At 41.9% G+C, this 26,370-nt stretch overlaps 2 protein-coding genes across 3 annotated transcripts in view; both read right to left on the bottom strand.

Annotated features, from left to right (window-relative positions):
• The window catches only part of SPTAN1 (spectrin alpha, non-erythrocytic 1), a 45,797-nt gene extending 31,171 nt beyond the window's left edge, over positions 1-14,626 (bottom strand). For both annotated transcript variants that reach the window (XM_066562606.1, XM_066562607.1), the window contains exons 1-8: positions 14,589-14,626; positions 6,183-6,422; positions 5,439-5,564; positions 3,966-4,106; positions 2,834-2,980; positions 2,115-2,248; positions 1,323-1,467; positions 1,090-1,244 (exon numbers count right to left, since the gene is read on the bottom strand). In XM_066562606.1, coding sequence (XP_066418703.1) covers positions 1,090-1,244; positions 1,323-1,467; positions 2,115-2,248; positions 2,834-2,980; positions 3,966-4,106; positions 5,439-5,564; positions 6,183-6,419 — 1,085 coding nt within the window. In that variant the 5' untranslated portion in view covers positions 6,420-6,422; positions 14,589-14,626. The remainder of the gene's footprint in view (positions 1-1,089; positions 1,245-1,322; positions 1,468-2,114; positions 2,249-2,833; positions 2,981-3,965; positions 4,107-5,438; positions 5,565-6,182; positions 6,423-14,588) is intronic.
• A 1,354-nt stretch (positions 14,627-15,980) lies between these two features.
• GLE1 (GLE1 RNA export mediator) lies at positions 15,981-25,928 on the bottom strand. The gene is made up of 16 exons (XM_066562889.1): positions 25,800-25,928; positions 25,134-25,355; positions 24,481-24,609; positions 24,168-24,316; positions 23,787-23,847; positions 23,254-23,508; positions 22,278-22,506; positions 22,029-22,144; positions 21,754-21,823; positions 21,285-21,427; positions 20,289-20,479; positions 19,724-19,853; positions 19,308-19,412; positions 18,305-18,387; positions 18,095-18,158; positions 15,981-17,406 (listed from the first exon to the last, which is right to left on the bottom strand). The coding sequence occupies exons 1-16, from the start codon at positions 25,893-25,895 to the stop codon at positions 17,338-17,340; spliced, it is 2,112 nt and encodes a 703-aa protein (XP_066418986.1). The 5' UTR covers positions 25,896-25,928; the 3' UTR covers positions 15,981-17,337.
• Positions 25,929-26,370: the final 442 nt, after the last annotated feature.

The following is a 26,370-nucleotide window of genomic DNA, read 5'->3' as shown; positions in this document are numbered from 1 at the left end:
CTTTTGAAGTGATGAAAATGTTGGGTTTTAAATCAATCTCTCAAAGATACAGTTTGCATATAACTTATATTGTAAGCAAAATTAATATTCCTAACTACACACTGAGGACAACAGAAAGCAAAATATAGTTCTCAAGATAATTCACAGGGCTGCTTCTGTCATACCCATAACAGTGTGTGGGGGAGGGAACGGACAAAAAATTTCAACTGCACATGCCTCAGCCCTAAAACAAGCAAACAAATCTTCAAATTCCTTCCAGAATGCCTTTAGTTGTTGGCTTTGGCATATGCTTAACACTTATCAGCAAATGTGATCAGTTTCTGTTTCCCTTTTATATTTGCTGTTAATTGCTCTGAAGAGACTATGGCAGGGAAGGTAAAGAAAAAGATTATTTGTGTGGGTCTCCACTGCCAAAAATCCCACAGTGTGGGAAGGAACAAAGGGCAGAAAAACACAACTAGAAAGGATGTAAACTAACCACCATATTGGGATTAGTTTGTTTTTAGAATGGCTTCTCAACAGTAATCTAACAGGTTATGTTTCAGATTGCAGGTTAGTGTAGACAAGACTGGATGAACACAAATTCCACAGGGAAAAAAAACCAAACAAAACTACCATAGAAACAGGGAATTCATTTGGTCTCAGACAATATATCAAACAACATATCATACGTCAGTCTTCATAGAGACTCTTAAAGACTAGTGAACAGATTTGTAATAAAAGTATTAGAAAAGCTTTTTTTTCAGCAAAACTGAAACATATTCAGATAATGTACTTCCAAATGCATGTCTCAACTTAGATGGAGAAAATAGCAAATGTCCTAAAACATCACTGTGTCTATTTTCATAGTTGATCCACACCCAGAAAATGACACAAAAAGCTGCAATAATTTTTCAATCACATATATATTTCTTTTACTACAAGAAGTTAGTAGAAAAAAGAATTTGGTGAAATAGAATGTGGTGAACAAGACTGCTCTTAAAATACCAGAATCATCCCAAAATTTTGGAAATGGCAGCCCTTTCTTCTCCTTCCAAGAGGCCTGTGTCAGATGTGCCCAAGGAGGGAAGCAGCCCTGTCCTGACCCACCTGTAGGAGTCGTTGAGGCGAGCGTGCCTCTCTGCTGCCAGCGTGCGGATCTGCTCCCAGCTGGCGATGAGCTCCTCCCGTTTCACTTGGATTTGGGAAGCATTTATTGGGTGAGACTGCTGCAAACGGTCAGCTTCTGCACACAGGGCCTTCACCTAAACCCAGGCACAAACAGAGTGAGCTTCCAGCCTTTTCCAAGCTGGTTACCTCATGGAAATACATCTCATGGGTACCTTATCCTCCAGAGCTGCCAGGTCTCTTTCCAGGCCTTCGTGCTTGCGCAGCAATGCCTGCACACTGGCTAAATCTCTGCCAAAATCATCTGAGGCCATCAACTGCCCTTTCTCCTTAATCCAGCTGATTGTTTCATCCACATCCCTTCAAAACAAAGCACAAATTGAAAGCAGTTTGTCTTGTATGGAAAAAGGAAGGAAGCAGGATGTGTTCCCATACGTGTGCCAGACGTACTAGCATACAAACCCATATATATAAACACTGCAGCCAACTACAAACATCCTTCAGAAAACAAATAAATAGACTTTCTCTGCATCTCAAGAAACTTTGAAGCATATTAACAGGCCACTGTCCCCAGATGCAAACCAGGAATTACAGCACCACTGAGCACTGTCATGGAGTGGATCCATTTCCCACTCTGGACCCTTCCCCACCTTAATTACAGCAAATCTCAAAATGCTGTAGATGGGGATGAGAATAGAAAGACATTGCTCAGAGCCTCCAGAACAACTGGGCTGACATCCAATAAAAAATTTACACCCTATTTAAGGCTCATCTAGGACAGAACTGGGGGAAAAAGCCCTCAGAGGAAAGGAGAGCAAAACTGCCAAGTTCTGAAAAGCTCCATCTAAAGTAATTGTAGAACAATGAGGTCTTCATTCAGCAAGTCATGCAGAAGAGCAAAGCAAAAGGAGACAGTAGCTCCTCTCATACTACTGTGTGCAGCTGAATGCATCATTAAACACCCACACAAGGGTTACATCATTCAGCAGATCCAGCAGAGTTTATACCTGTTGAAACGCTGAACTTCAGCTGCCCCAAAGAGTTTTCCCTGCCTCTGAAGGGCAAGTCCCTTAAGACGCTGCCAGCTTGCATTTACTTCATCTTGTTTGGACTTTATCAGTTCTTCTTCAGGATGTGTTTCCTGGCAAGCAAAGGGAAAAAATGGTATTTTCATATGTTCTTTGCTTTTACATCCATTGACAAAACGCTGCTGGTCTTCAAGAGATCAATTTATAATTACTGTCCTTTCCAGATGATCACCCAATTCAATAGTTTCCTTAAATTTCACTGTGCAAACATTCAATACTCATGTAGTGTTTTCCCTATATACTGATTAGTCCATGGCAAGAGGGCTATAAACAGTATCTTCTGTTTCCCTGGAATGCCCTGCCTCCATCCTTGATCAGGCCCCAGATATCAAACCAGAAGAGATATTAAACCTCCCTGTCCAAGGGAAATAAATTTAACCCAAATATGACAGTTTCTCTTACTAATCACTACTCTCCCCATTTTCAGGAGTGCTCCCAGATGGGGCAGTTATTCAGGCTGTTAGCAGAAAAACAATTTAATCAAATGGTGACCATTTAAGGTGAAGAAAGACAAGTACCCAGATGGAGCAAAGCTTAAATATCTGCCCCAAACCAGGGGGGAAAAGAGGAGAAGTTACAAATATTTGCTGTGGTAACTGACTTGCCAAGAGAGATTTTCAACACCAATAAATACTTACCTGGATAAGTTTGCCAGCAAACTGGTTCACTTCATTTACTCTTTCTTCATGAGCTGCAAGGTCTGTCTGGAACTCTTCAAACTTCTTTTGCAAAACTTCAACATGCTCCAAGTCCTGTCCAAGCTCTTCTGATGTCACTATTGCTTCCTAGCACATTGGAAAAAAAAAAAAAGTTAATTTCAGTATATCCTATGGGAAATCACTATTAAAAATTAGGAAGCACACTGTCCTAATTTTCAATAGGTCAAAGACAATCACAGTGTTTAAGGTCAGACTTAAAACTATGAAGTTTATTCATTAAACTCCATTCCCTGACCCAACATCTACCCATTACTGCAGAAAATATGCAAGATCACTAAGGGGATTATTTTTTCATCTTCCTTAGTCATATTAATTTTTCAAGTACAAATTCCTACCACACAGGGGGACTAGAATTTGTTCCTTTTTACACTGTTGATGGACATTTGCTGTAGGCTTCTGATGCAAGATTTCTGCACAAGTGCAATGTTGTGTTCAGTAACAGTTATACAGGGTTTACAGTTTGAACCCACGATGATACAAAATAGCAAACCATCATCTAAGGAAACCAGTGTGATTATTTTGTGGCTTTTTTTCCTTTTGATAGTGTGGTTTGTGGTTTGCTTCCTTAGAGTTCAAAGAATTAAGAGCCAACAGTCCTCCTGCAGTTCATGTCCTTACAATATCTAAAGATATTCCAATCATTTAGTAACTATACACACTGCTTGCTGCTTGGGCTGGCTCCTTTCTGAAACAAATATTTTAGAATATTTATTTTAAAAATATTTGCTTTCACATGTTGAAGATTTCCCTTAGAGGAAACTTGGATTTTATTTGTCTTCTCAAAGCAAAGAATGAATTGATTATGCTAAAAGTACTCTCCAACAAACAGGCTTCCTCTTAGACTAATAACTTTTATTGTGGCTGCAAAAAACCAGTAGTACTTTGCACACATGCTGCTGATGCAATGTGAATAACTAAATAAAACATACAGATGCCTTCACAAGTTTTCTGAGACTACCTGACCTCCAGCAACTCTATGCTGACAGAAATTTTTCACACAAACACATCAAATTTCCCATCAAGTACACACTAAAGGGAGGCAATTATACACCTTGTCATTGATCCAGTCCAAGACATCTTCACATTCCCGTAAATATTGCACCAACTTCTGTGCTTGCAATAATTTCACTCCCTTCTCTCTCATCTTTTCCATCAGTAATTCCCATAGTCGGTGCAGCTCCTGCAGTCGAGTCTGAAACAAAAGGATGTTGTTATTAAAATCCCCTGTCAAAGATGATAAGATTTATTCTCTTCCTGTTCTTAACAGTAGATTTATTTATTGTTCTGAAGTTGTACATCCTAAATCTTACTTTAGACAAAGGGCAAGGGACAAACCTCATGATTTTATGTCTAGTGAATAGTTTTCAAATTATGTAAAGTGTTGTAACACAAAATTAGAAATTACACAACTGAATATTTAGACAGTCGTTATTAATTAATGAAGCTATCAAATAGTTTTCTTTAAGTAACTGTGAGCTAAACATCTTGAGATAAAATTTGATTTAAATTCTATGCTAATTTGAAGTCATACCAAAAACTTGCTGCTCTCCCCTTCAAATGTTCAGTCTTTTATATGAAAGTCAACTCTCAATAAGTGTATAGCATCTTCCTTTGGGAATTTATTCTTATGTAACACAACACATTTGATTTAAGTCAAACTTATGCCCTTTCACTGTATTTTAACCACTTAACACGAAACACTTAAACCCTAATATATTTAGCTAACTGTGTGAAGTGACATGATATGGACATACTAGTAGCAATTACTAGTTTTAATACTGAGTTTCTCTGGCTGCACTTGGCCTCTCAATACTATTGGGAACCACTAGAAACTTTATAGACAACAAAAAGTAAAACCACACTCCCACACATGCACATAACTTGCAAAACAGGAAAGTAACTGCTCCACCCATTGTCTATTATACTTTGCTCATCGAGACCTGAAACTTGAAAGTCATTCAAGAGAAGCTTTTGAACATCATGGGTGGATACCACTTGATCCACTCAGAAAGTTCAATTAAAGAGGTTTCAAGGGAGGAAAGAGCTCTGAGCACTCCCAGAAGGATGGTGCAAACTGTCAGCTAAGGAAGGAAGGAGACATTGCAAAAACAAGTTGCACTGCAGAGCCACAAGCTTCACCTACTCGTATGTGGGACCCCACTTGGGTGGCCGTGACTATCGGGCGCTGGGCAGTCCGGTACGGCGTGAAGGACTGAACCAGTAAAGGCAAGTTAGAAAAATGCTGAACTTATCAATTAAATTTGAAAATCACCACAAAAACATCTCATCTTTAAACAGTTCTCCTCAGAAATGGATCCAAAAGAAGGTATGAGCTGGGTGCTCATGAAAGAGAAAACCACCTCTGAGCTTTACAAATACAAATTTTTTCATGATTTCACTAATCGAATACCTGTAGGATGTTAAAGAGGGGTTTTGAATATATAGTTATCTGGGTAACTTGAACAAAGTGCTTAAGGAAAGAGGCCTGTAAGAGGTGAGGAGGGAAAAAAGCTTTAAAACTCACTCTTATGGTTTCAGATGCAAAATGGCCTTCATTTATCATCTGATTTCCAGTCTCATCCAGTTTAATGATGGCTCCTGAATTGGCCTGCACCTCAGCTTCAAAGGCTTGGTGCTTCTGCAGCTTCCCCTGAAAGGAAAACATCAAAGAATGCAACTGAAATTTGGTGCAGGGACTCTTCCACATTCCCCAGCAGCAAGATTTTCAGTGTATTTTATGCATATTCAGGACTGACAAATAAATACTCAAACTGCAGTTGAAATCAGCTGTATCATGTGGTAGATCAACAGGTGGATTCAAACACCCCAGTTTCAGTTACTTATTTCTTGTGTTTGCTCTTGCAATGACAGTGTTCAAAGCCCTGAGAACCTGTCAGCTAGTTCTACCCACACAAGCTTACTTCCTACAATTTTTTTTTTTTGTGGAAACAATAAGTGATAATTCACATTTATTCACAGAGTTAAGGCATCCAGCAAATTCTAGGCTAGGATTAAACAAAGTTGGTTTTAAACTACATTACACTGAGCAACTTTTTCTATGCTGATGTAGCATCTAATCCATTATTAGAAATATTACATCAGCAAAAAAGCCAGGCTTTTGAAGAGCACTTTGCAAGGTCATGGGTATTTGCATCCATCTTTCTTCACTCTCAGATCAAGTTTCATTTCTGTGTTTGTTCTATCCCAGCTGATCTGTAACACCCTAAAATCAATAGTACAGGAAATAGAAAAGGGCAGGAGGACTTGCCTGCAAATTGCTTGGGTCTTTGTAATTTTCATCAGATGCAATCTGCAGTTTCTCTTGGATCCATTTTTCCAGCTCATCCGCATCACGCTGGAAGAACTGGAATCGATAGGAATCTTCAAGCTTTTGGCGCCTTAGAGAAGAGAGTTCCTTGAACCTGTGGTAACGGTCCAAAACTTGCTGACGCCTTTCTTGGATATCTTCTGCTGTTTCCAGCACTTTTACACCACTTGGGTCCATTTTCTGAAAGCAAAAAATAAAACCCCATTATGTTTGTCTTACAAAACATTGGTAGATCAGGAAGCGATTCATGCAGAAAAAAAGTGGTTTTTTAAAAATCACACATGATTTACTCACAGTCTAACTCTGTGTGTGCAGGTATGTGTATAAAATCTTACATTTAATAAAACCACACTTCTAGCAGAAAGTGGTAAAGGAGAATTTACAAAGACATTTAACACCTATTTGGTTTGGACAAATATGGCTTCAGTCTTATAAAGTGTGTGTCATCTCAAACTGTAGCATGCAAGTGTCCAACACAACAGCTGAAAATGTGGGTTTGTGCACACATGTGTGTAGATACAGACATATTTCTTGTACAACATACAATATCTCTAAATATTTTATTTAAAATATTCAATACTAAAGAAGATTACTCTTCTTTGAACAACAGTTAAGTGGCCCACATGTATCTATATACACTTACATACATATATAGACCCACATTCTCTGATGCATCTCTTCTTTATTCTCTCAATTTAAAAAAGTTACAAACCCATCCAGCCACTCTGTACATAACCTTTCAGAAGCCAGTGAGAGGCTTCACAGATGTGGCTTAGTCAAGTAAGTCAAGGAGCATTTTGCTTAACCAATGACCTTGCTCTGGCTGAAAACCCGTCCACATTGCTTTATGTACTAAAACCTAATATTGTTACCACAGGCAGCAAAGACCTGACTACTGATCTGCTTTTTCTCTTTTTTATTAAAATTGCAACAACCTTTAATTTTCAGTTCCTTACCTTTCCAAAAGCAACTTGATTTTCAGTAAAAGATCTGGGCACTAGAATAGCACTCTAACACAAATTTTAAAAGTGGAACTATTATTATCATTGAAGTTTGAATATTTAACCACTTATTTAACAACTAACTGCATATCAAGAGGTTGCTGCAACAAACACTCTGTGCCTGAACAATTTTGCAATTAATGTCTTTGTGTACAAGTGATTACACCAGTCACTCACTTAATGCTTTTCTACCAATTCTGAACTCTCCAAACTAAAGGTACTTCTCAATCCCATCAGACAGGGAAGAAACCCAGACTAGAATTGCAGACTAAAAGGCATGGACAATCAGTTAAAATACATCATTAAATATTAAATTGTTATTTAGTCAATAGTTAGCTGCATGCTTTAATTAGACATGTATCTTGCATAATTGTATGGAAAACTCCACAGGTTGAAAAGTGATCTACAGGGTCATGTTTTCCAAGCACTTGTAAAAGGACAATCTGACAGAAAGGAACATATGGGGACGAACCCACACATTCCTGAGCTACCCTTGCAAGGTCCCCACCCTCCAGAGGAGACAGCCGTGCCAGCAGCACTCCTGGCTCCCATGGACTCAGCCCCAGCTGCACTGCGGCACTTGCAGGAAGGAAAGAAAATTCAGCTTTGTTTTTCCTTCCACTCATTACTGTCAAAAGAGGGCAAGGAAAAAAACCACCCCAGTGTGTGCAGACTGTGTTACATAAACGAAACCCAGGTTTTGCCTGGCAGTGCCACCAAAATCTCCACTTGATTAGTGTATCTGAGTATTAAAAGCTCAAACCCCTGAACATAACTCGAGCTCAGGCACAGATATGGTTCCCTGAGAAAGCAGCTGTTTGTTCCAGCATTCTCTCAAACAGCCTTTTTCCACCAGGAAAGGAAGTTATTGCTAAAAACTTCCTTTCCTGCTCTGTCATGCTGTGTTGGAATGCCAAAAACACTTCTTTTAAACTGCATTGTGTTCTGGAATAACACAGTGGCAGCTGGTCTAATGTACCGCATGGCTGGAGCCCCTCTGCTGATTCTGGGTTTGGGCAGTGCTGGGTGAAAATTAAATCCTGGTCAGTCTCTGGAACACTGTACACTCATTCACTGTACAATACAACTCAACTTGTATTTCAATATTAAAAAATAACCTCCACAAAGTGATTTGAAAAAAATTTAAATTATTTAATTATTTACAATATTAATTTAGGGAAATATTTAAATTATTTAAATTATAATTTCAAACATTGTTACAATATTGAAAGTCAAATGGGAGACCTTCTGTAATTTACCCTGAGAGCTGGTTTGCCTCTCACCACACAAGCCAGGCAATCTGGCTCCTCTTTTTGCTGGAATTGGTTAAAAGAAAGGCTCCTTTTGTAACTACAGTGGAGCGAGTCAATTGTAAAAGAAGTGCTTTAGTGTAGCAATAATGGACTGTTCTTCCTGCAGCCCCAGCCGACGTCAGCAGTGTCTGTGCTGCCAGAGCCACCAGGGAGCTCAGAACTCAAAAGTCCTCGATGCTGCAGAACAATGCAGTCTCCCTGCCTCCCATGGTATCACCTCCAACTGCAGCACTCCCTGGAATACCAAACACCCCTCCAAAACAATCCCGAAACTTCTTGGTTCAACTACACCCTTTGAGGACACCTAGGAGACACCTCTGCACTTCCTGCAGGAATCCCACTAACTAAAAGTTGTGCTCTGTGTTTTTAAGGTGAGCAGCAGAGGGATGTGACTGTGCCAGGCTGTCCCCAGATAACCGGAGTCATCCCCCGGCCCCGCCCGGCACAGCCGGTGCAGGGTGATAAGGACGGGGCTCAGGGAACCTTCCAGGCCCCAGACAGCAGATCTGGACTGTCCTGGTGACATTTCATTCCTCCTTTCATGCTGTAAGACTAACATTAGGTCAGCTTATGTCTTAACTTAAAAAAAAAAATCAGAAATGCTTCTTCATACTGCACTGTTTTGGTGATGTTATTTAGAAAGGAAAGGAAACATCCAACAAAAAGAAGTAGGAAAATTAAGGGAAAAAAATCTGAAACAAGAAAACAAATTTATTACTCTGATCCTTCCATCTCTGCATTCCCCAGTCAAATCAAATGATACATAATAGCACACTAAAATATACAGCTGCAGGTATCTACAGACACTGCAGTGAACAACGATGATGTCAGCAACACCATTCAAGTTCGGGAACAGCGGCATCGAGGTGGGTTCAACAGGAATTACAGCGGTGTCACACAGCAGAGCTGTCAGCACTTCCCTTACCAAAACATGTTTTCAGGGATTTAAAAGCACAAATGTGAAATACATTCAGTGCTAGGCAGAAGATTTTAGTGTATTTTTAAAAGCAATTACACGAAGCTTCAAAAAAATTTAACTCCTCTGCCTGAAAAACAATGATATCAGTACATAAAGATCTTCAAAAGTAGTAAAATAATTTTCTCTTAGGACAAGTCCTCATGTGTTATGCATATTCATCATACATGAGCTGAGCAGTAGCCTGTAACAGAAATATTTTCCCTACCAAAACATTCCTGCTTCCCAAGTATGCACACAAGAACAGCTCAATGCATTTTTTTAAATGTTCATCAACATCACACATCGTCAATCTTGTCTAAGGAAGATTGAACTGATATCAGCTACTCCCTCCTGGGGAACAGGAACAGATTGCTGATCTTTCTTCTTTAAGCAAAAAAAAATGGGTGTGAAAATAACCTTCAGAAGGACAGAGACAAAAAATAACACACATTTTCCCCAGCTTTCATTCTGCCGATTCACAGCTCCCTCAAAACACCAGGGAAGAAACAAAGCACCATGACTGCCTGGCCCAGGGAAGTCCATAAGTACTTGCACTGCTGGAAAATCAAAGAGAACCCTTCTGCAAACATGCACAGCTCCTGCAAAGGCAGCCTGAGCGTGGTGTGCTACAGAGAAGGAGCTGGAGGATGCCACATCCTATCCTACAGATTGGGACACTATTGGGACAAAATTAATGCCCAGCCTTTTGGTTGGTTGAATTTAACTTTTACAAAATAAAGACATTTTAAGGTTAGACTATGTGCAGCAGAACACTGCGCCCAAATATGCTATTAAGGAAGGTCACTGACAGCCCCAAACCTCCACAAATTCCAAGCCAGAAAAATCAGACAAGCACTGCAGTACCAAAAAAAACCCAAAATACAAGATGTGCTAAAGTTGCTGTTTGATACTGTAGAACTAACCCCAGTGCAGGTAAAATTCAAACCAGCCCCAAAATTTAAGCAGGTATTGCAGGGACACAGAAAACATCGCATTAGAAGGAAAAAAAAGTAAATTGTTTAAACCAAAGTGGTTGCAAAGCTAGTGATTTAGGCTGACAAGAGGGTTTGAGCACAGCCTCAGCTATGCACTTCTGAAATATGAAGACAGATAAAGACCTGCTCATTTTTAGGCATTTAATCTTAAAATCTCAATTCCACTATTTAAACAAGAACAGTTGAATTGCTCCTCTGAATTTGGTGTCTCCACATAAAAGGGAGCTCTTTTGGATTTGCTTTTGCTTTAACATCACAGACCTTTGATAAAACTATCCAGGGCTGGCAAGGACTGCACTCTGCTGAGACTCCTGAGAAAGCAAATTACCTTGACTGCATTGCAGAAATGCAGAGTTGACAGGTAATGCAAGATTATATAATTAACCCCAGCATTTTTCATCCCCATTTGTTATCTTTTCATTATCCTTCTAATTGCAGTATAAACATTTACATCACTACCATTTCCAAATAAAATCTAGTTGCTTGTGTTCCCCAGCTGAGGTCTGATCCATACATCCTATTTATTTTATCACCACTGAAACAGAAGCATCACTGTGTAGAAACAGTTACAGCACAACAACTCAAGGATTATAAATTTGTGCAAGTGGATGAATAGGAACCAAACCAACTTTGAATGCACAACGTTCTACACTGTAAATCTCTTCATAGTTGATTTGCAGAAGCTATAAAGAAAAAAATTCTGCTCAAGTACATTTTAAAATAAAAACCTCCTGGAAAATTAATCACTATCAAAACCTGATTATATTGAACTATAACTCCTATAAAATGTTCACACATCATGCATCACAGACAGAAATTAGGCAACTCAAAGTATTAAAGGAAAGGCAGATCAGACTCACACTAGGTGCAAATAAAGCACCTGCTGTACAGAATAAATTCAGACAGTGGCTTTTGTTACAAACAGGTCACTGCAATAAAGGCAGGCAAGTGTGGCAAGGGCATTTCATGCATTATGGAAAAATACCTGGACTTTGACTTTACGAAACGATGACAACATGATGGAAGAATGTAGAGTCTAAAAGGGAGGGGGAAATCAAGATAACATTTAACTAATGACCAGCATAAGGATATGGCTGAAATTTTTCTGTCACAGTACCTGTTAATCACTTTCCTTTTGCTTCCTTGTCACATAAAACAATTTGGTGTTAGTGTTTCACAAGCTATTGAAAATGACAAGACCCCCCTCATGCAAAAAAAGGTTACAATATCAACGGGAAAACTTCGTTAATTCAGTATGTACTAACGTTTTCAGTTAGTTCAAAACAAACCAAACCAGAAAACTACCATAACCAGAAGGTCAAAACAGAAAGTAAAGCAAGTTATCTGGACTTGGCAAATGATAGTTCTTGCCACAGTATAATCAAGTGTGACAGCTTAATTTGAACACACAAATTCAATCAGAAGGTTTGGAAGGTAAATCTCTACAAAAATGTTGACTTTCAATTGCCACAACAAAAAATGGACAAGTAGCAGTTGTGACAGAAGGTATTTGTTGAGATGCAGCTGTTAAGAGTGTCCAATCCACTGAATTTTCAGCTGAAAATTTCCTTGCCTTCCCCAACCCCACGGACACGCTGCAATCCCTCCGTGGAAAGCTGCAGCAGTGCGTGTGTGTGTGTGTGTGTGTGTGTGTGTGTGTGTGTGTGTGTGTGCCCTTGTGCCCGCTGGAGCTGGGAGGTCTCTGTGGCGTTTGACACACCTGTGTCAGCTGCAGCAGAGCCGGCACATTCCCCTCTGCTGGATCCAGCACAGCCCAAGACAGATCCAACACAGCCCAGCACAGATCCAACACCTCTGCTGGGTCCAACACCTCTGCTGGATCCAGCACAGCCCAGCACAGTCCCCTCTGCTGGATCCAGGGGCAGCCCGGGAGCACAGCCCGGGCCGGGCTCCATCCCCGGCATCTGCAGTCTGCTCCACCCCATTCTTGTGCTGCCTACACTCACTCCAGGGACAAATGGAAAAAACAAACTCCCACACTACACTAACAAGCAGAGGAGAAAAGGGAGGAATTCCTATTATTTCCTCCCATAAAGGGGAAGTGATCAGTTGTCTCCAAAAAGCAATGTATTTATGATTAAAATGCTTACAACCCCATAAATACATTACATGGGCCAAAAAAGGGCAGAAGATACCAAGTGATTTGTGTTAAATTACTAAGGTTACTTGTAAATGTCATAGCTGAGAAACACAAATTTCTCACCAAGAGGTACCACCCTCCACCAAGAGAATTAAGGCCTCTCTTATCCTACTGCTGTGCAGGAGAAAAATGTGTAAAAAATGCTTAAAATGTGTAAAGGTAACCACCATTTTTGTTATTGTTGCTACCTTCATAATTAAAAAAATCAACCAGAATTATGCTTACCTTCCTGAACTACAGATCTCAGGTAAGCATTACATATAAATCCGTTTCTTTAAATAAAATTTTGATCTCAGTCTGACCAATATGGCTCTTGTGACTTTTTATTTCAACAAGAACAGAAATAAATGACTTCTTGTGAACAATGTAACCTGTTATCTCATTGCAAAGATTTTCCACAGTTTAACAATTCCATTATTACAGTTACAGATCCTGCACACAATGCAGAAGAAAGCAACCCATTTTCAACCTTTTGTCCCTTATTTTCTCTGCACAATCCATAAATAAGGATAAAGGAAGATTGCAAGGAAGAACTCTCTGCTAGTTGCACATAAATGCGTGAAAATCCCACAGTAGGATTTAAAATTTGTGTTGAACAAATCTGAATCCCTGACTAAGGCCTTTTGGTGAACACAATCATTGGAATCTTCTGGCACTTTGCTGAAAACAAAAATGCCAAAAGAAAATGGATTATTTGTTTTCCAGAAAGATACAGAACCATTTCAGGCTGAGTTGGCTTTTTTTGGGTTGTTTTTTCTTTTTTTTTTTCCCTTGATATGCTCATTCGCCATCTCCAGACAACTGCTCTTCAAAATCTATTTAAATATGTATGAAAGACTGCTCAGGAGTCACGTACATTTTCGACAGGAACACGAACCTGGTTTATGATAAAACAGCTACAAAAAAATCCTGAACAGCCAATATGAACCTGCTGAAAAAATATACAGTAATAATTGCTTGGTTTTCCTTCAATATCAGGGAAAATGGTTGCCCTGTTGGCACATATTTATGACCCAGCAATGCAGATATATATTGTTATAACCAGGTAAGGTGTATGTGGGCAACAAATTGAGAAACACTTGATTTGGATTTATTTTAAATTAGGAGAAAAAAAAAGCTATTTTTTTAATAACCAGGGCAGGGACAAATCCCGATTCTTTTACAAAGGAAGCAGTAGACCTTGCCCTACATACAAAATAACACATATGAAAGGAACAGAGGTCGGGAGATTCTGTTGAAATGCCTCCCTGCTCGGCAGCTCCGTGAGCCGCCCCCGCGCCGGTCCCTGCCCGGAGCCCCCCGGGCCCTGCGGCACCGGCTCTGCCCGGCCCCTCCATCGCTCCTTCCTCCTCCTCCCGCATCTCCTGACCTTGGACAGGGCTGGGCAGCCGCGGGAGCCATTGCTGTGCAATGATTCCCGGCGCTCCGGCTCCATCCCCCGGGAATTCTCCCCGGGAAATGCTGCCTGGCAGCCCTGAAGGGACGGGCGGGCACAGCAGGGGCTGTTACCCGCCGGGGATGTTATTTATGTTATTTTCCGCCTGTTTGTCCCTCCCCGGGGCGCTGAATGGAATTCCAGCCGCGGGTCGCGCTGCCCAGGACGGCTGCGGCCGCTCCCTGCCCGTCCGCCCGCCCTTCACTCGCGCCGCGCCCCCGCCCTTCGCTCCGCTCCGCTCGACCGAGGCCCGCGGGGAGCCCCCGGGCCCGGCTCCGCGGCGCCCCGCGGTAAAGAACCGCCCGGCGGAGCCGCGGAGGGCGAGAGCGAGAGGCGACCGGGACGCCCGCGGAGGCAGGGCCGGCCTCAGCGTCCCCCGGCTCACCCGCACACCTGTGCCGGGCTGTGCGTGCGGGGCTGGGTGAGCCCGAGCGGGGCGCGGTGAAGGCCGCGCGGCGCCCCCCGCCCGCCCCATCCCCTCACCGGGTCTGTGGGTACGCAGGGACCTCCCGCCGGCTCCGCGCCCTCCGCCACGGACCGCGCGAGCCGCCCGCACCCGCCTTTTTATAATCCGGCGGAGGTGACGTCAGCGCCGCAGAGCGGCCCTGCCCGGTCGGCGGAAAGAGACGAAGAACTTCGGAAAGCATCGGGAAAGGAGCGCGGGGAGGCCACGCCCACCCGAGCTCCGGCCGTGAACGATGGGGACCCGGAGAGCCGAGTGAATCCGGAAAGACACGAGCAGTTCCGGACAAACCGAGGGAGAGGGTCCGGAAAGGAACGAGAGGTTTCGGAATGACCGAGCGGTTCCGGAAAAAGCCGAGCGGAGGAGCAGGGTGCGGAGGGCGTTTTTACCCTGCAGGGAGCGGCTCGGGCACCACAAAATCACTTTATTACCGGAGAATCGGTTAAAATGTCCGCGCAGGGGGGCGGCAGAGGGGTCTCTGCCCCCTTCTCCGCAGTCAGGGCCAGTTTGGGTCTCAGAGAGTCGAGATTCTGCAGCTCAGTGATGGGGACAGGTCACCTGTGCAGCATCCAGCCACAGTCAAAGCAGCAGCTTCGTTAGTTTTACATTATATAAATATGTATTTATATATACATGTATAATACACACACATCGATATAAAAATAAAATTTATATCCAGATCTATAGGTAAGAGTGGCTGCTTGAAGCACTGTGCAGTGTCACCCAGCAGCCTGGCAAGGACACAGCATCAAAAGGCTGCAAGCGCCTGTCAAGGGAAAGCTATTTCTGAAAAGCTGATGCATAAATTCAAAGGAAAATGAGCCTTCAGTATTAAATCAATGTTTAAAATAGACACATTCTACTCTTAAAAAAATGAAATAATTAGAGATTAGAGGGCTGGAAGGCAGCAAGAATGTTATTGGCTCAAAGTGGTGAGTGGGTTTGATGGCTGTGTGAATTAATAACATTTTATTTGAGTGAAGTACTTAATTGGAAGCACAGGCACTGATGGTGACACTGCATGCCTGGGACTGCCTGGAACTCCTGTCTCCAAGCAGGAGTGTGACTCACACCAACTTTGCTGCATCTCATCCTGAAGGCACAGTACTTCCACAGCTGCAATGCTCTCCTTGGTCATATTTGATATAAATGTACATGCAAAACCACCAGGGATATATGCATGTGACCTTATTTGCATTGCATCTTAACAGCACCAACTGGATATCATCCAAACCTGCTAAAATGACAAAAACAAGTCAAACACTCAGCTCAAGCAGCAGATGAAACCTCAAGCTACATCTAAAAACAAATATTGATTCTTATGAAGCACACACATTATTCATTTAGTATTCGTATGAGTATTTTTTAAATAGTAGGTATGTGGATTCTCTTTACTGAGGCAGAAAAGGATATCTTGTTTTTTTTATAAAAATATATACTTTTATTTACCCCACAAATGTTAGAAACCCCAAGTAGCTGTCAGCAAAAAAAAAAGTAGTATTGTATTTCACAAGTACATCATCAAATTCTTCCTTGGGTTTGGCACAGGCAGACAATTGTTTCTAACAGACAGGACCAATTACTGTCTTGGCAAAGTGAAATTATCTTCACCATAATTATGAAATATGCAATATATAATTAAAACATCTCCACTCTGTATCAAAAAACTTTGTACATTTTCAAGTATACTAATAAAAGTTGCATTGCTTCAGAGTTATCTGGCAGAAAGGACACCAGGAGGACATTTCCAATTTCCCAGAACAATCACAAGGTAACAGTAGTGTAAAGTATTCCAGAGTCAGTTTACAAAATACATAAACCAAATACAAATTTAACTTAGGTACTTGACAATTTTAAAGACAATGTTAAGGGTTTTACAGGCCTGAATTCCAAAGCACATGTTACAACCTCTTCTAAGCAATCTCAAGAACTATATGGAAAAATCAAATTATTATTTTCATATGAGAATATGAATTGTTCTACAGCTTCAAACCGTGGTGCCTCTAGGAAAAACAAACCCCAGTCTGGTAAAAATAACATTTTCAACTTGCAACAGTATATTGCCAGAATAATTAACCACCTTGTAGAACTCAGAAGTAAATTTTCTAATCTTAGAGGCCACCAAAACAGTTCAAGGACAGCTCACTGTAAATCCAACAGATTTCCCATCTCCCCTATTCAAGGAGCTGTGGATTTTCTTGAGTGCCCCTTCTCCAACAGAAATAAAACCACAGAATTTTGATTGTTACAGGAGCTCTTCTGGAACCCCCACAAACCTTTTGGAGCAGTGAGTCTACCTCTCAGAGTCCTGTCTTTTGGAGTGAAGTTACATCCAAAGGAGAGCAGAGTTAGCACTGCTCAACCTTCACCAGACTCACTACAGATTTCAGACCATGTTGAGACAAACAAGTCCATCAGCATAATTACAGTTGAATTATAAAAGATGTAAGAAATACAAAAATAAATTTGTAGCAGTAATTTTGAGATTGATTATGCTGGTAAGAGTTCATAAAGCTGTGAGGTATTTTCACTTCCATGAGCCAAACAGCACTGTGGAATTTTTCAGTCCAAGAGTCCTTAACTCTAGAACCATCAGCACAATGGATTTAAAGCATCTTCCACATGCTTCAACATATGAAGGAAAAGTCTTGAAGTTTCAGTAATTTATTATAAAAAAACTTATAAAGATCTAATGCAAAGATTAGCTTTAAGTCTAACAAATAAATCTTCTTGAATTAAACATTAAGGGGAAAGGAAATACAGGTTGATTTATGTTCTCCAAAAGGAAGGTGTCAGAATGCCCTTTGGTAATGGAATTTCCTCTGCACGTAGACATTTCTAATGGAGAGAAAGACAAATTATTAAGATAAATAAAGATAAATATTTTAATTTGGCATCTCTTCTCAGGAATTCTGATGGCTCTTACTATACATTCAAAGCATTGCTAATAAAATGTACTAGTTTAATTATTAAATGAAAGTACAACTTCAAAGCTGTCATATTTTAATATAATCTAAGTCAACATTCACAGAACAATTTAAACAATCAAGTATTTACAGTTTTGCAAGCTTTATTTAAAAAAAATGCAGAATGCAATGCTAAACAAACACTACAGAGAGCAGCTCAAATTGTCACTTCCCCATATATTTAATCAGGACAAGTGCTAAAAACAAGCAACTACTGATAAGAAACAACCGAGACAGAAATGACTCAGCAGAATCCTCCTCAACCTGTACATCTCCTCTCACTGATCTTCCTTTATAACCAAAATACATTTTCATTGATAAAAATTACATGTGAGGTAAGAAAGCAGCGAGACGTTTGATATCATAACTATCATTAAGGTAATTCAGTAATTGAAAAGTTACAAAAGATGGGTTGGATCATAGAGAGAGGTCTAGTGGGTGGCAAGCAGTGCCAACCTCATTATCCAAATGATGCATATATTCAGTGATGGGAAAAAACAAAACCCAAACCAAACCATCTGGAAATTAAATGAACAAAAAAAACCCCAAAACTGCTTTACCTGCACAAAATTCTTCAAACGTGACAAACAGCCCATCTGGCCAGAGCTGGTCACAGCTTCAATCCTGCAGAAATAACAGCATGTTTCAAAATCTATTTAGAAAGTTGGGTTTGATTCACAAGTGGGTGTGGGGGTGGATGGCAGGGATTGGAAAACATGGAGGAGTGATTTCAGAATGAACACCAACACTCCTAACCCCAGACATCATACCTTGGGATATAGGATTTCTGGATAAAGAACATTGTTTTCCAGAACTGAATCCCATACTGCTTCATCAGAGCATTGCCACACACCTGTGATACAGAAAGGCACCAAGTGCAGGTTATAGAATTCAGTTTCAGACTTGCAATGAACCTGCTCCACACCAACCACTTAATGCTTTATTCAGGCATTTAAAGAAATACACCTACACTAAAACAAGCAAATCCTCCAAATGCTATTACTGCTACCACAATCATCTTCTTTCCTGTTATATGAATCTTGACATCCTTCATTTCACCCCACACTCCCTCCAAAAATAGTTCTTGTTGCTAACACCACTTGCTGGGGCACACCAGGGTCATTTCCCCACTGTGATTACTGCTGGGTGCAGTGATTCATCAGCTTTCTCCACACAGTTTACAGGACAAATGTTCCTCTGACTTCACCCCTAACAGAATCCCCCATGGGGTATTTCACTTTCCACTTTCTCATCTGTATTTTACAGTTCTTTAAAAGCATTTGAAGAGCAGAGAAGCTGCTTTTGTTCAACAGTGTTTGTGTCCCCTGACTTCAGCCTTTAACTTTGGCTCTTATTTAGCACAGGCCTATTATCTAAGGAGAGAGGATTAACATCCATCAAGCTCTGATCTTTTCAGCCTGAAAAATCTATCATGTTTTATGAACTAATTTGGCTGGAGCAGCCACAGGGCCTCCTTGTCTGTTCTAAGTACTGACCTTATATAACACCATACAGCTATTTTTAAAAGACCAGAAACCTTAAACAGAATCAAATACAACAAGAGAATCTGTGTTTATAGAAACTTCATTTTTGAAATCATTCAGTTCCAAAGTTGTATTTGAAAGAACGTGGAAACATTTACGTTCCTTTCTGAAGGAATAAGAACAAGTTAGAAAAAACCTGCTCTGAATCTCACCTCAGCAATCCCTTCAGAACCCAAAAGGGATGTAAACTGGTGACATTTAACTACTAACAGTTATCCACACCACTTACTTCCAGGAAATCCAAAAGCAGCATAGCTGTCACATCTGCCAGAGGCTCCAGATTCAACATCTGTGCGAGCCAGCGCCACCCATAGCTCAGACCATGAGGATGTGCCTACAAAGCAACAAAGGAGCTACTCAGCACTTGCCTTATGACTTGTTAAACACAATTATCAAAACAGACAGTTTTCTGATTGACTTTCCTCTTTATAAAACTTGATCATTGTGAAAACATAAAGGAAGTAGAAGTTCACACCATTAATTACTTGGCATTGCTTTGTTCATCATGGCTTATGATCATTTTCCCTCAAATATATCCTGAGCTAGTTTAAATTCAGCACACCTCAACTACAAAACAAGCTTCCAATACATTTAATAGACTCCTGGGATAGTAACAAGGTTCTAAGTATAATGCCACACACATACCCCTTGTCTGTTTCCATAAGGCCAGCGGAGCTGAATGATGGCAGCATAGAGACGAATCATTCCTGACATCCTTTTAAGAAAATGATCCTGTTCTTCCACTTTAGAATCATGAACTTCATATCCAAGCATCCTTAGTAGAAGAAAGCATTCTAGTTTTAGTACAGCAAAATACATTCACTCGAGTCCCTGCAGTTCTCAGCTTACTTGAAGTCAATGCTACTGAGAATAGAGATTTTTTAAAAACATGCATGAATTATTGAAAGGTTGATCATCACCCTCTGGATCATATGTTCTACCATTTGGTGAGGTACAGGAACAGGTCACAGAGAAGCTGTGGCTGCCCCGTCCAAGAAAATGCTCAAGGACAGGTTGGATGGGGCTCTGAACAACCTGGTCTAAGAAATGTGTCCCTGCCATGGCAGGGGGCTGGAACAAGATGGGTTTTTTATGAGTGAACCTCCAGAGTCAATGCCTGTGTGCTCAGGGATGGGGGAAAGTGGAGCTCACTCAGAACAGTCTTCACCCTTGCAGGGTTCATGCAGAAAAACTCCAGTAGTAAATTTACCTCTGATACTCTTCCATCGAAGTCCCTTCTTTCCGAGCAGGGTAAAATGGCACAGAATATGGGCACTTTTTGTGCAGATGAGCTAAAAAGATGTCTCCAACTCGAGGGTGTAATTCCCAGATTCCTGACAGCACCACAGCAATTGGGAAAGCTGAATCATGGTGAAAAGATACTTCTCCTTCCCCATGTTTCTGGAGGGTAGAAAAGGAAAGTCAGCCACCACACCTTCCATTAATTTCTCAGACAAAAAAAACCCTCTTCATTTCTGTAGTTAGCCTTGACTAAAGAATCTGAACGTTTCCATGGCTATGAACCAAGGATAGAAAAGCTGATGAAGCCACATATCCTCAACTCCCACTGAGGATGACAATAAACTGTGGCTCAGGATGGAAAAATGGGATTAGCAAACACAGATATTCTCAACCCAAAGAATCACTTTCAAATATTTACAAATTAGTCACAGTTTTACTCCATGGACTGATTTTTGCATGCATTTGTTCCTGCAGGGAGAAAAGTTTCAACAGCCCAAATTTTACAAATAAATACAAGAGAAAAATACTGCCAACTCCAAAAAACAACTTTAACTTCATTTTCTTGAGAGGTGCTAACAAGATAGCAGGGACTGAAGTTTGCCTCCTGAGCATGAGGGTTGGGGTTTTTTGTCCCCTAAATTCTGCCAAAATATAAGGTTTGAGCCTATATACAGTTTTGTGATACACCATAAATTAACTATCAAACTATTTTCCACAACACTGTACCTACCTAGTTCAAAATATGTAAGATGTAAGCCTTAAATTTAAAAGAGTTTTGCCTCCCAGAAGAAATAAAATAAGGGCTGGAAGTGAAACAGAAACTAAGTTTTTTCACTGCATTCATACAGGCAAACTGAACACCCAATGATTTTGTTCTTCATAAGCTGAAGAGACAGTTCAGTATCCAAAAGCATCTCCTAGAGCACTGGCTACCTGTACTACCCCAAAAAAGAGATTTCCTCACCACAAACTTCTCTGCAAGTTTGTAGCACACAAACTCCAGCCCCTGTGGATGCTGAGTCACAGACACCGTTTGTCCTTCAGTCTGAACAGGCTTCCCAGACAGCAGGTTATTGATCTTGTCAAACACCTCTCTCAGCTTGGAGCCTGCAAACACATTAGGAATGTATGGAGGCAGAAGATAAGGCAACAGCAGACAAGTCTTACCCAGAACACATCAAGCTCACCAGCACCAGACCCACATCCCAAAGGGCACCTTTGCTCCATCTGATTAACCAAACTTAATCCTGCTGAAGAAAGATGCTTCTAACAGAAGCAACAGGCCTTCAAAATAACAAGCAAACCCTCCTGCACAGATAGGCTGTGTGCAGGTCAGCTTTCTGCTACAGGAACACTTTATATGCTTGTGCCCTCATAAAATCTTTAAAGCAAAAGGAATTTCAGTGGGATTGAGCTCTTGGTGATTTCCTGACCTGATATGCTAGAGATCTGGCTCACAGGGATTGTAGCAGCTTTCTGCAAGTTTGTTTTTATCTTCTTCACCTGGAGAACAAACAAACAAACAAACAACTTAAAAATTCTTTCCAAACAAGTACATATACATATATACAATAGTTTGGATAGTTTAGCAGAGTGGTAACATAGGCTGCTACAATAGAGTTTTTAATTTTTTTTAAATGAAAACTATCCCGTTTACCCTAGAAATTAAGATAATCTCTCTTCAATAGTAATAATAATTCGTTCATACCTCAGTGTTGCTTTTGCAGTTTGCAATTTCACTGAAAGCAGCAACACATTGCTCAGCTGCATCCTGAAGCTGCTGGTACCACTGCATGATACTTTCTTCTGTTTTAACCTGAAGTCCTGTTATTAAAAAAAAAACCCAAAAAACAAAAAGATGGTAACTCAGAAAGACCTAAACCTCTAGTGAGAAAACTCATTTTAAAAAAATGCAAGTCAAAGGAATAAAACAGATTTTTTAAAAAGCCTAACCAACCTTCCTTCTGCTGCTTTTCCCCTGTTTGTTGTGCAGGGGCAGGAGTCTGACTCTTCATCTGCTCTTTTTTCTCTAACTCTTTTTGCTTTTGTTTCTTTTCTTCTTCGTCTTTCCTCTTCTTTTCTTCTAGAGCTGCAGTGATTTCCTGCTGCATGCTGGATATCAACCCTCGCATCTCCTGCAGGGCTCGTTCAGTGCTGGCCACATCTGCTTGAGTTGGGAACCCTTTCTGCCATGAAACATGAGAGGTGACGCAGCCTTAACCTTTGGTTCCAGGGTAACAGGGCCATCAGCAAGCACAAGGAGCCTTTGAAGCATTTGCCTTCAGATAATCTGGGAGCTAACTATGTTTATTATCCCCATCTCCTTTATTTGTACATAACATTGGTCATAATATTTGTAAATAATGCAAGTCCATGACTAAATCTCTAAAGTCTTGGACAACAAAAATTAAGAATACACTTGGACAAGTGCAACTGAATTCCACTGCAAAGCCTTGAGAGTTCCCTCTGCTGAAAGCCAGCTGTGACAAGTTGGAACACAGGATTAGCCTTATTAGTGCTTTATCTTTCAATACTTGTATCCCATCCTAGAAAGAAAAAATGTCAAGGAAAGCCAGCTACTGCAGAAAAGCTCATGAGGAGAGGAGAATCATAAGATGTTCAGTATTTAACAATTCATGAACCACTCCACTGTCACAGAGGGAACTTTACAGCACCAAGAATTTACAGAAATTTAATTTGAATCTTTCTCCTGTAGAAGTTCTCATGCATTTAGATAAGCCATTTTCAAGAGAACAGCTGAAATGCCAAAGGAAAGAATTCCTCTTTGAAACTGGGTGCTTTATAGGATGAATACCTAAAAACATTGCTGTGACATCTTATTTAAGGGCCTCGTGACAAGCTACCTTTGAAGACAACTACAGAGAGCTTTAGGAAGGAATGACAGCCCAAGTTAACACCTCCAGGGCCTGTACCTCGCTCGTGCTGCGGATGAGCCCTGACACCAGTCCACAGATCTGGTTGCCACGGTTGCTGTAGGCAGACAGATCAATTCTGGGCAAGTCTTTGTGCCTGTAGTTGGGATCAATCTGCTGGTTCAGCTGCAGCAGCTCCTCCTGGATGGAATAAAGGCGCCGCAGCCTCTCCTGGCCCTCCTCCTTGCGCAAACGTTCCAGCTCCTCCTGCCGCTGCCTCTGCTGCTCTGCCTCACGCAATTTCAGGTTCAATATCTGGGGAGACAAAGACACAAGAGTCATAAAATACCTCAGTAACTCCAGTTGTACAGTTCCTTCCCAGTCCAATGGCTCCAGCTTTACAGGGCCTTCCTGTTCCTAGGACACAAGTGCCTTTACTGCATTTCCACACTGCAGCAGGTGCCCAGGATAGCACCAGAAAATCCATCCTCACTTCAGAGTGTAATGAAAATACAAATAAATCAATTGGTCTTTCCAGCTCCCACCCAGCAGTCATGGTCTTTTATGAAAGACAATTCTTAAGAGTCTCAGACCTTTGCTCTATGTCGGTGTTCTTCCTTCAACTTCTCTTGCTGCCCCTGAGCCTCCTTTGAGCTACAATACACATAAAGACAGAAAAACTGTATTCAAGACATTCAGGAGACAAAACACAAACCAACACACAGGAAGCTATTCTTAAACCAAGCTAAAGGAACTTTAGCTATCACAAATGTTGCCTTTTTCTAACCACTGAAACCTCAACAATAGCCAGACATCTACTCTGACAGCCAAACTCTAACAGGATAGTTAATGTAAGACAAACAGCAGGTGAAATTTCCAACCACAGGTGACTAGCACAGAATTGTCAGAACAGGAATTAATCTGCACTTTGATTAAATGCTATAAAATTCTAGTGATACCAGAAGTAATCTCACCTCTTCTCCATTACTTCTTGCAACTCTTGGAATTCCTGATGCCTCTTCAGCTCCCTCAGTTCATCAAAGCGCTTCAGCTGCTCACTGGCCTGGGCATAGGCTGCCCTCACCATCTGCTCCTGCTCCTCCTGCCGCTGTCTCAGCCTCTCCTGCATTACAGAGGGGCACCAAAGGTACTCATTGAACAGTGTGAACAGAAGAAAACACAAACCAAACTGCCCAACATTTATAACTTGCTGTCCTTGCACTGTTACCTCTGACTATGGAGCTCTCCTGGGATTCACAGACACCCCCTCAATCATTTTTTTCTTACCTTTGCTTTCAGCCTGTGAATCTCTTCATACATCCGAATGCAGCCTTCGACTTTTGCAACTTTAGATGACAGAACTGCTGCTGGAACAACTTCTTGCTTTGTTTCCAGGAGACTAAGATGATCATTTTCCTGCATGGTAAGCATAAAAGCAAAATCAGTGACTAAGCACAGGATCAGCAACTCACGGAGGAAAATAGAAAAAGCAAGTCTCCTAAAATATTATTTGCACAGCTTCCTACCCTTCTGCCTTGTAAAATAGAGTCAGAATACATGTAAGTTACTCAAAGACTCCAGAGAACCCAGTGTGGTTACTCATGGAGTTTTACAATAGCCCTGACCCTCCTGTGGGACCTTATGGATGAATCCTGTGCTGCTAATCCATAACGCAACAGAGCTCCAACTATTTTCCTCAGTTATGGTGAAAAATGGAGTTTGCTTTGGGTCCACTGTGAAACATTTTTCTATGAAAATCTTGTAAACACTAACTTTATCGTCACCTGTTCATACCACAAAAAATTAAAGCTAAGGATGTTTTCCCCATAAATTAACAGAGCACAAACCAGCCTTTATCTGACAATTTATGACAGCAAGTGGGGACTTTATTTTTTCTCACAGCTGCTCCATAAACATGTGGATTATAATCGGAGAGCTACCTTGGTCTCACTGGGCTCCGCAGATGAAGGTGGTGACGAGCTCCGGTGGCTGCCGGGCGGGATCTTCTCCGCAGATGCCCCTTTTGGGAGTGGGGTGGATTGTTTGGGCGTTGAAGTCCCGGAGGGTGTGATTTCCTCTGCTAATTGCCCACTAAGGCTGTCCAGCACCCAGCCGCAGTAAGGGGAGAGCTCCACGGGAGCCACACATCCTTCCAGGGCAGCCTTGAGAGAAAACATTCTCCGTGAACGCGGCACAGCCTTAATTTCAATAAAACTTTAACACACCATGAGCACACCTGCACAGTTAGTAGCTGCTTTATCATCGCAGGTCCGTATCCCATTTAACCCTTTTTTCTGCTGTCTTTCCAACACTTTTTCCAGACTATCCTACTTTTGCGGGACATTTGAACCCCCTCGGACAGCTCCGCTCCTTGACCCCGCGCTCCCGAGCCTGGACCCGCTCTGGGGGTATTTCAAGCCCTCAGTGTCACCGGCATGAGCGGTCGGTGTTTCCCTGGACCCGCTCTGGGGGTATTTCAAGCCCTCACTGTCACCAGGATGATCGGCCGCTGTTTTCCCTGGACCCGCTCTGAGGGTATTTCAAGCCCTCAGTGTCACAGGGACGAGCGGTCGCTGTTTCCCAGCGGGCAGGGCCGGCACCCTCACCTCATCCTCCTGCCAGTGGCTGCAGTAGCTCAGCTGGCCCTTGCTGGAGAGGCGCAGGGCCTCCAGAGTGTCGAAGCGGAGCTGCCACGACTCCATGACGATCGTGCACTGGCCCAGGAGCTCCCTCACAGCCCCCAGAGTCCCTCACGGCCGGGCCGACCCCATCCCACCCCATCCCGCCCCTTCCGGGCCGCGCTGGCCGCATCCGCCGCGTGCCGGCGGGAGCGGCGGTGCCGCCCCCTGGCGGAGAGGCGGGGCCCGGCCCGGGTCCGCGGGTTCGAGTCCCGCCCCCGGCAGCGGCGCGCTAAGGAGAGACCGGGAAACACCCGCGGGTTCACCGATTTCCCATTTATTCTCTGCGTTCTTGCCCAGAGCTGCCTTGTGCTGCAGAAGCAGAGGGAAGGCTCCACCCGTGAACCACAGAAAGAGTTTGGAATTCAGCTGCCTGCGAAACAGCCCCGGGATGTGTTTGCTTTTCCAACTTCTCACACAGCACCTAAAGATGAAATCCCCACCATAACCAATTAAAATGTTGTTTATTGGTTTTTCCCCCAGCACTTCTGGGATTTTA

The sequence above is a fragment of the Molothrus aeneus genome, chromosome 19, assembly GCF_037042795.1.
Source record: "Molothrus aeneus isolate 106 chromosome 19, BPBGC_Maene_1.0, whole genome shotgun sequence".
Taxonomy (NCBI): Eukaryota; Metazoa; Chordata; class Aves; order Passeriformes; family Icteridae; genus Molothrus; species Molothrus aeneus.
This window is presented reverse-complemented; position numbering and strand designations above follow the sequence as displayed.

What these genes read in the sequence shown, in the direction of transcription:
- GLE1 (XM_066562889.1), bottom strand. Translation starts at nt 25,895, where the DNA reads ATGGAGTCGTGGCAGCTCCGCTTCGACACTCTGGAGGCCCTGCGCCTC. An exon ending in CCAGATCTCTAGCATATCAG is followed by an intron (nt 21,428 to 21,753) that starts GTCAGGAAATCA and finishes ATGTGTTTGCAG; the next exon opens with GCTCCAAGCTGAGAGAGGTG. An exon ending in CTTATGGAAACAGACAAGGG is followed by an intron (nt 19,413 to 19,723) that starts GTATGTGTGTGG and finishes GTTGCTTTGTAG; the next exon opens with GCACATCCTCATGGTCTGAG.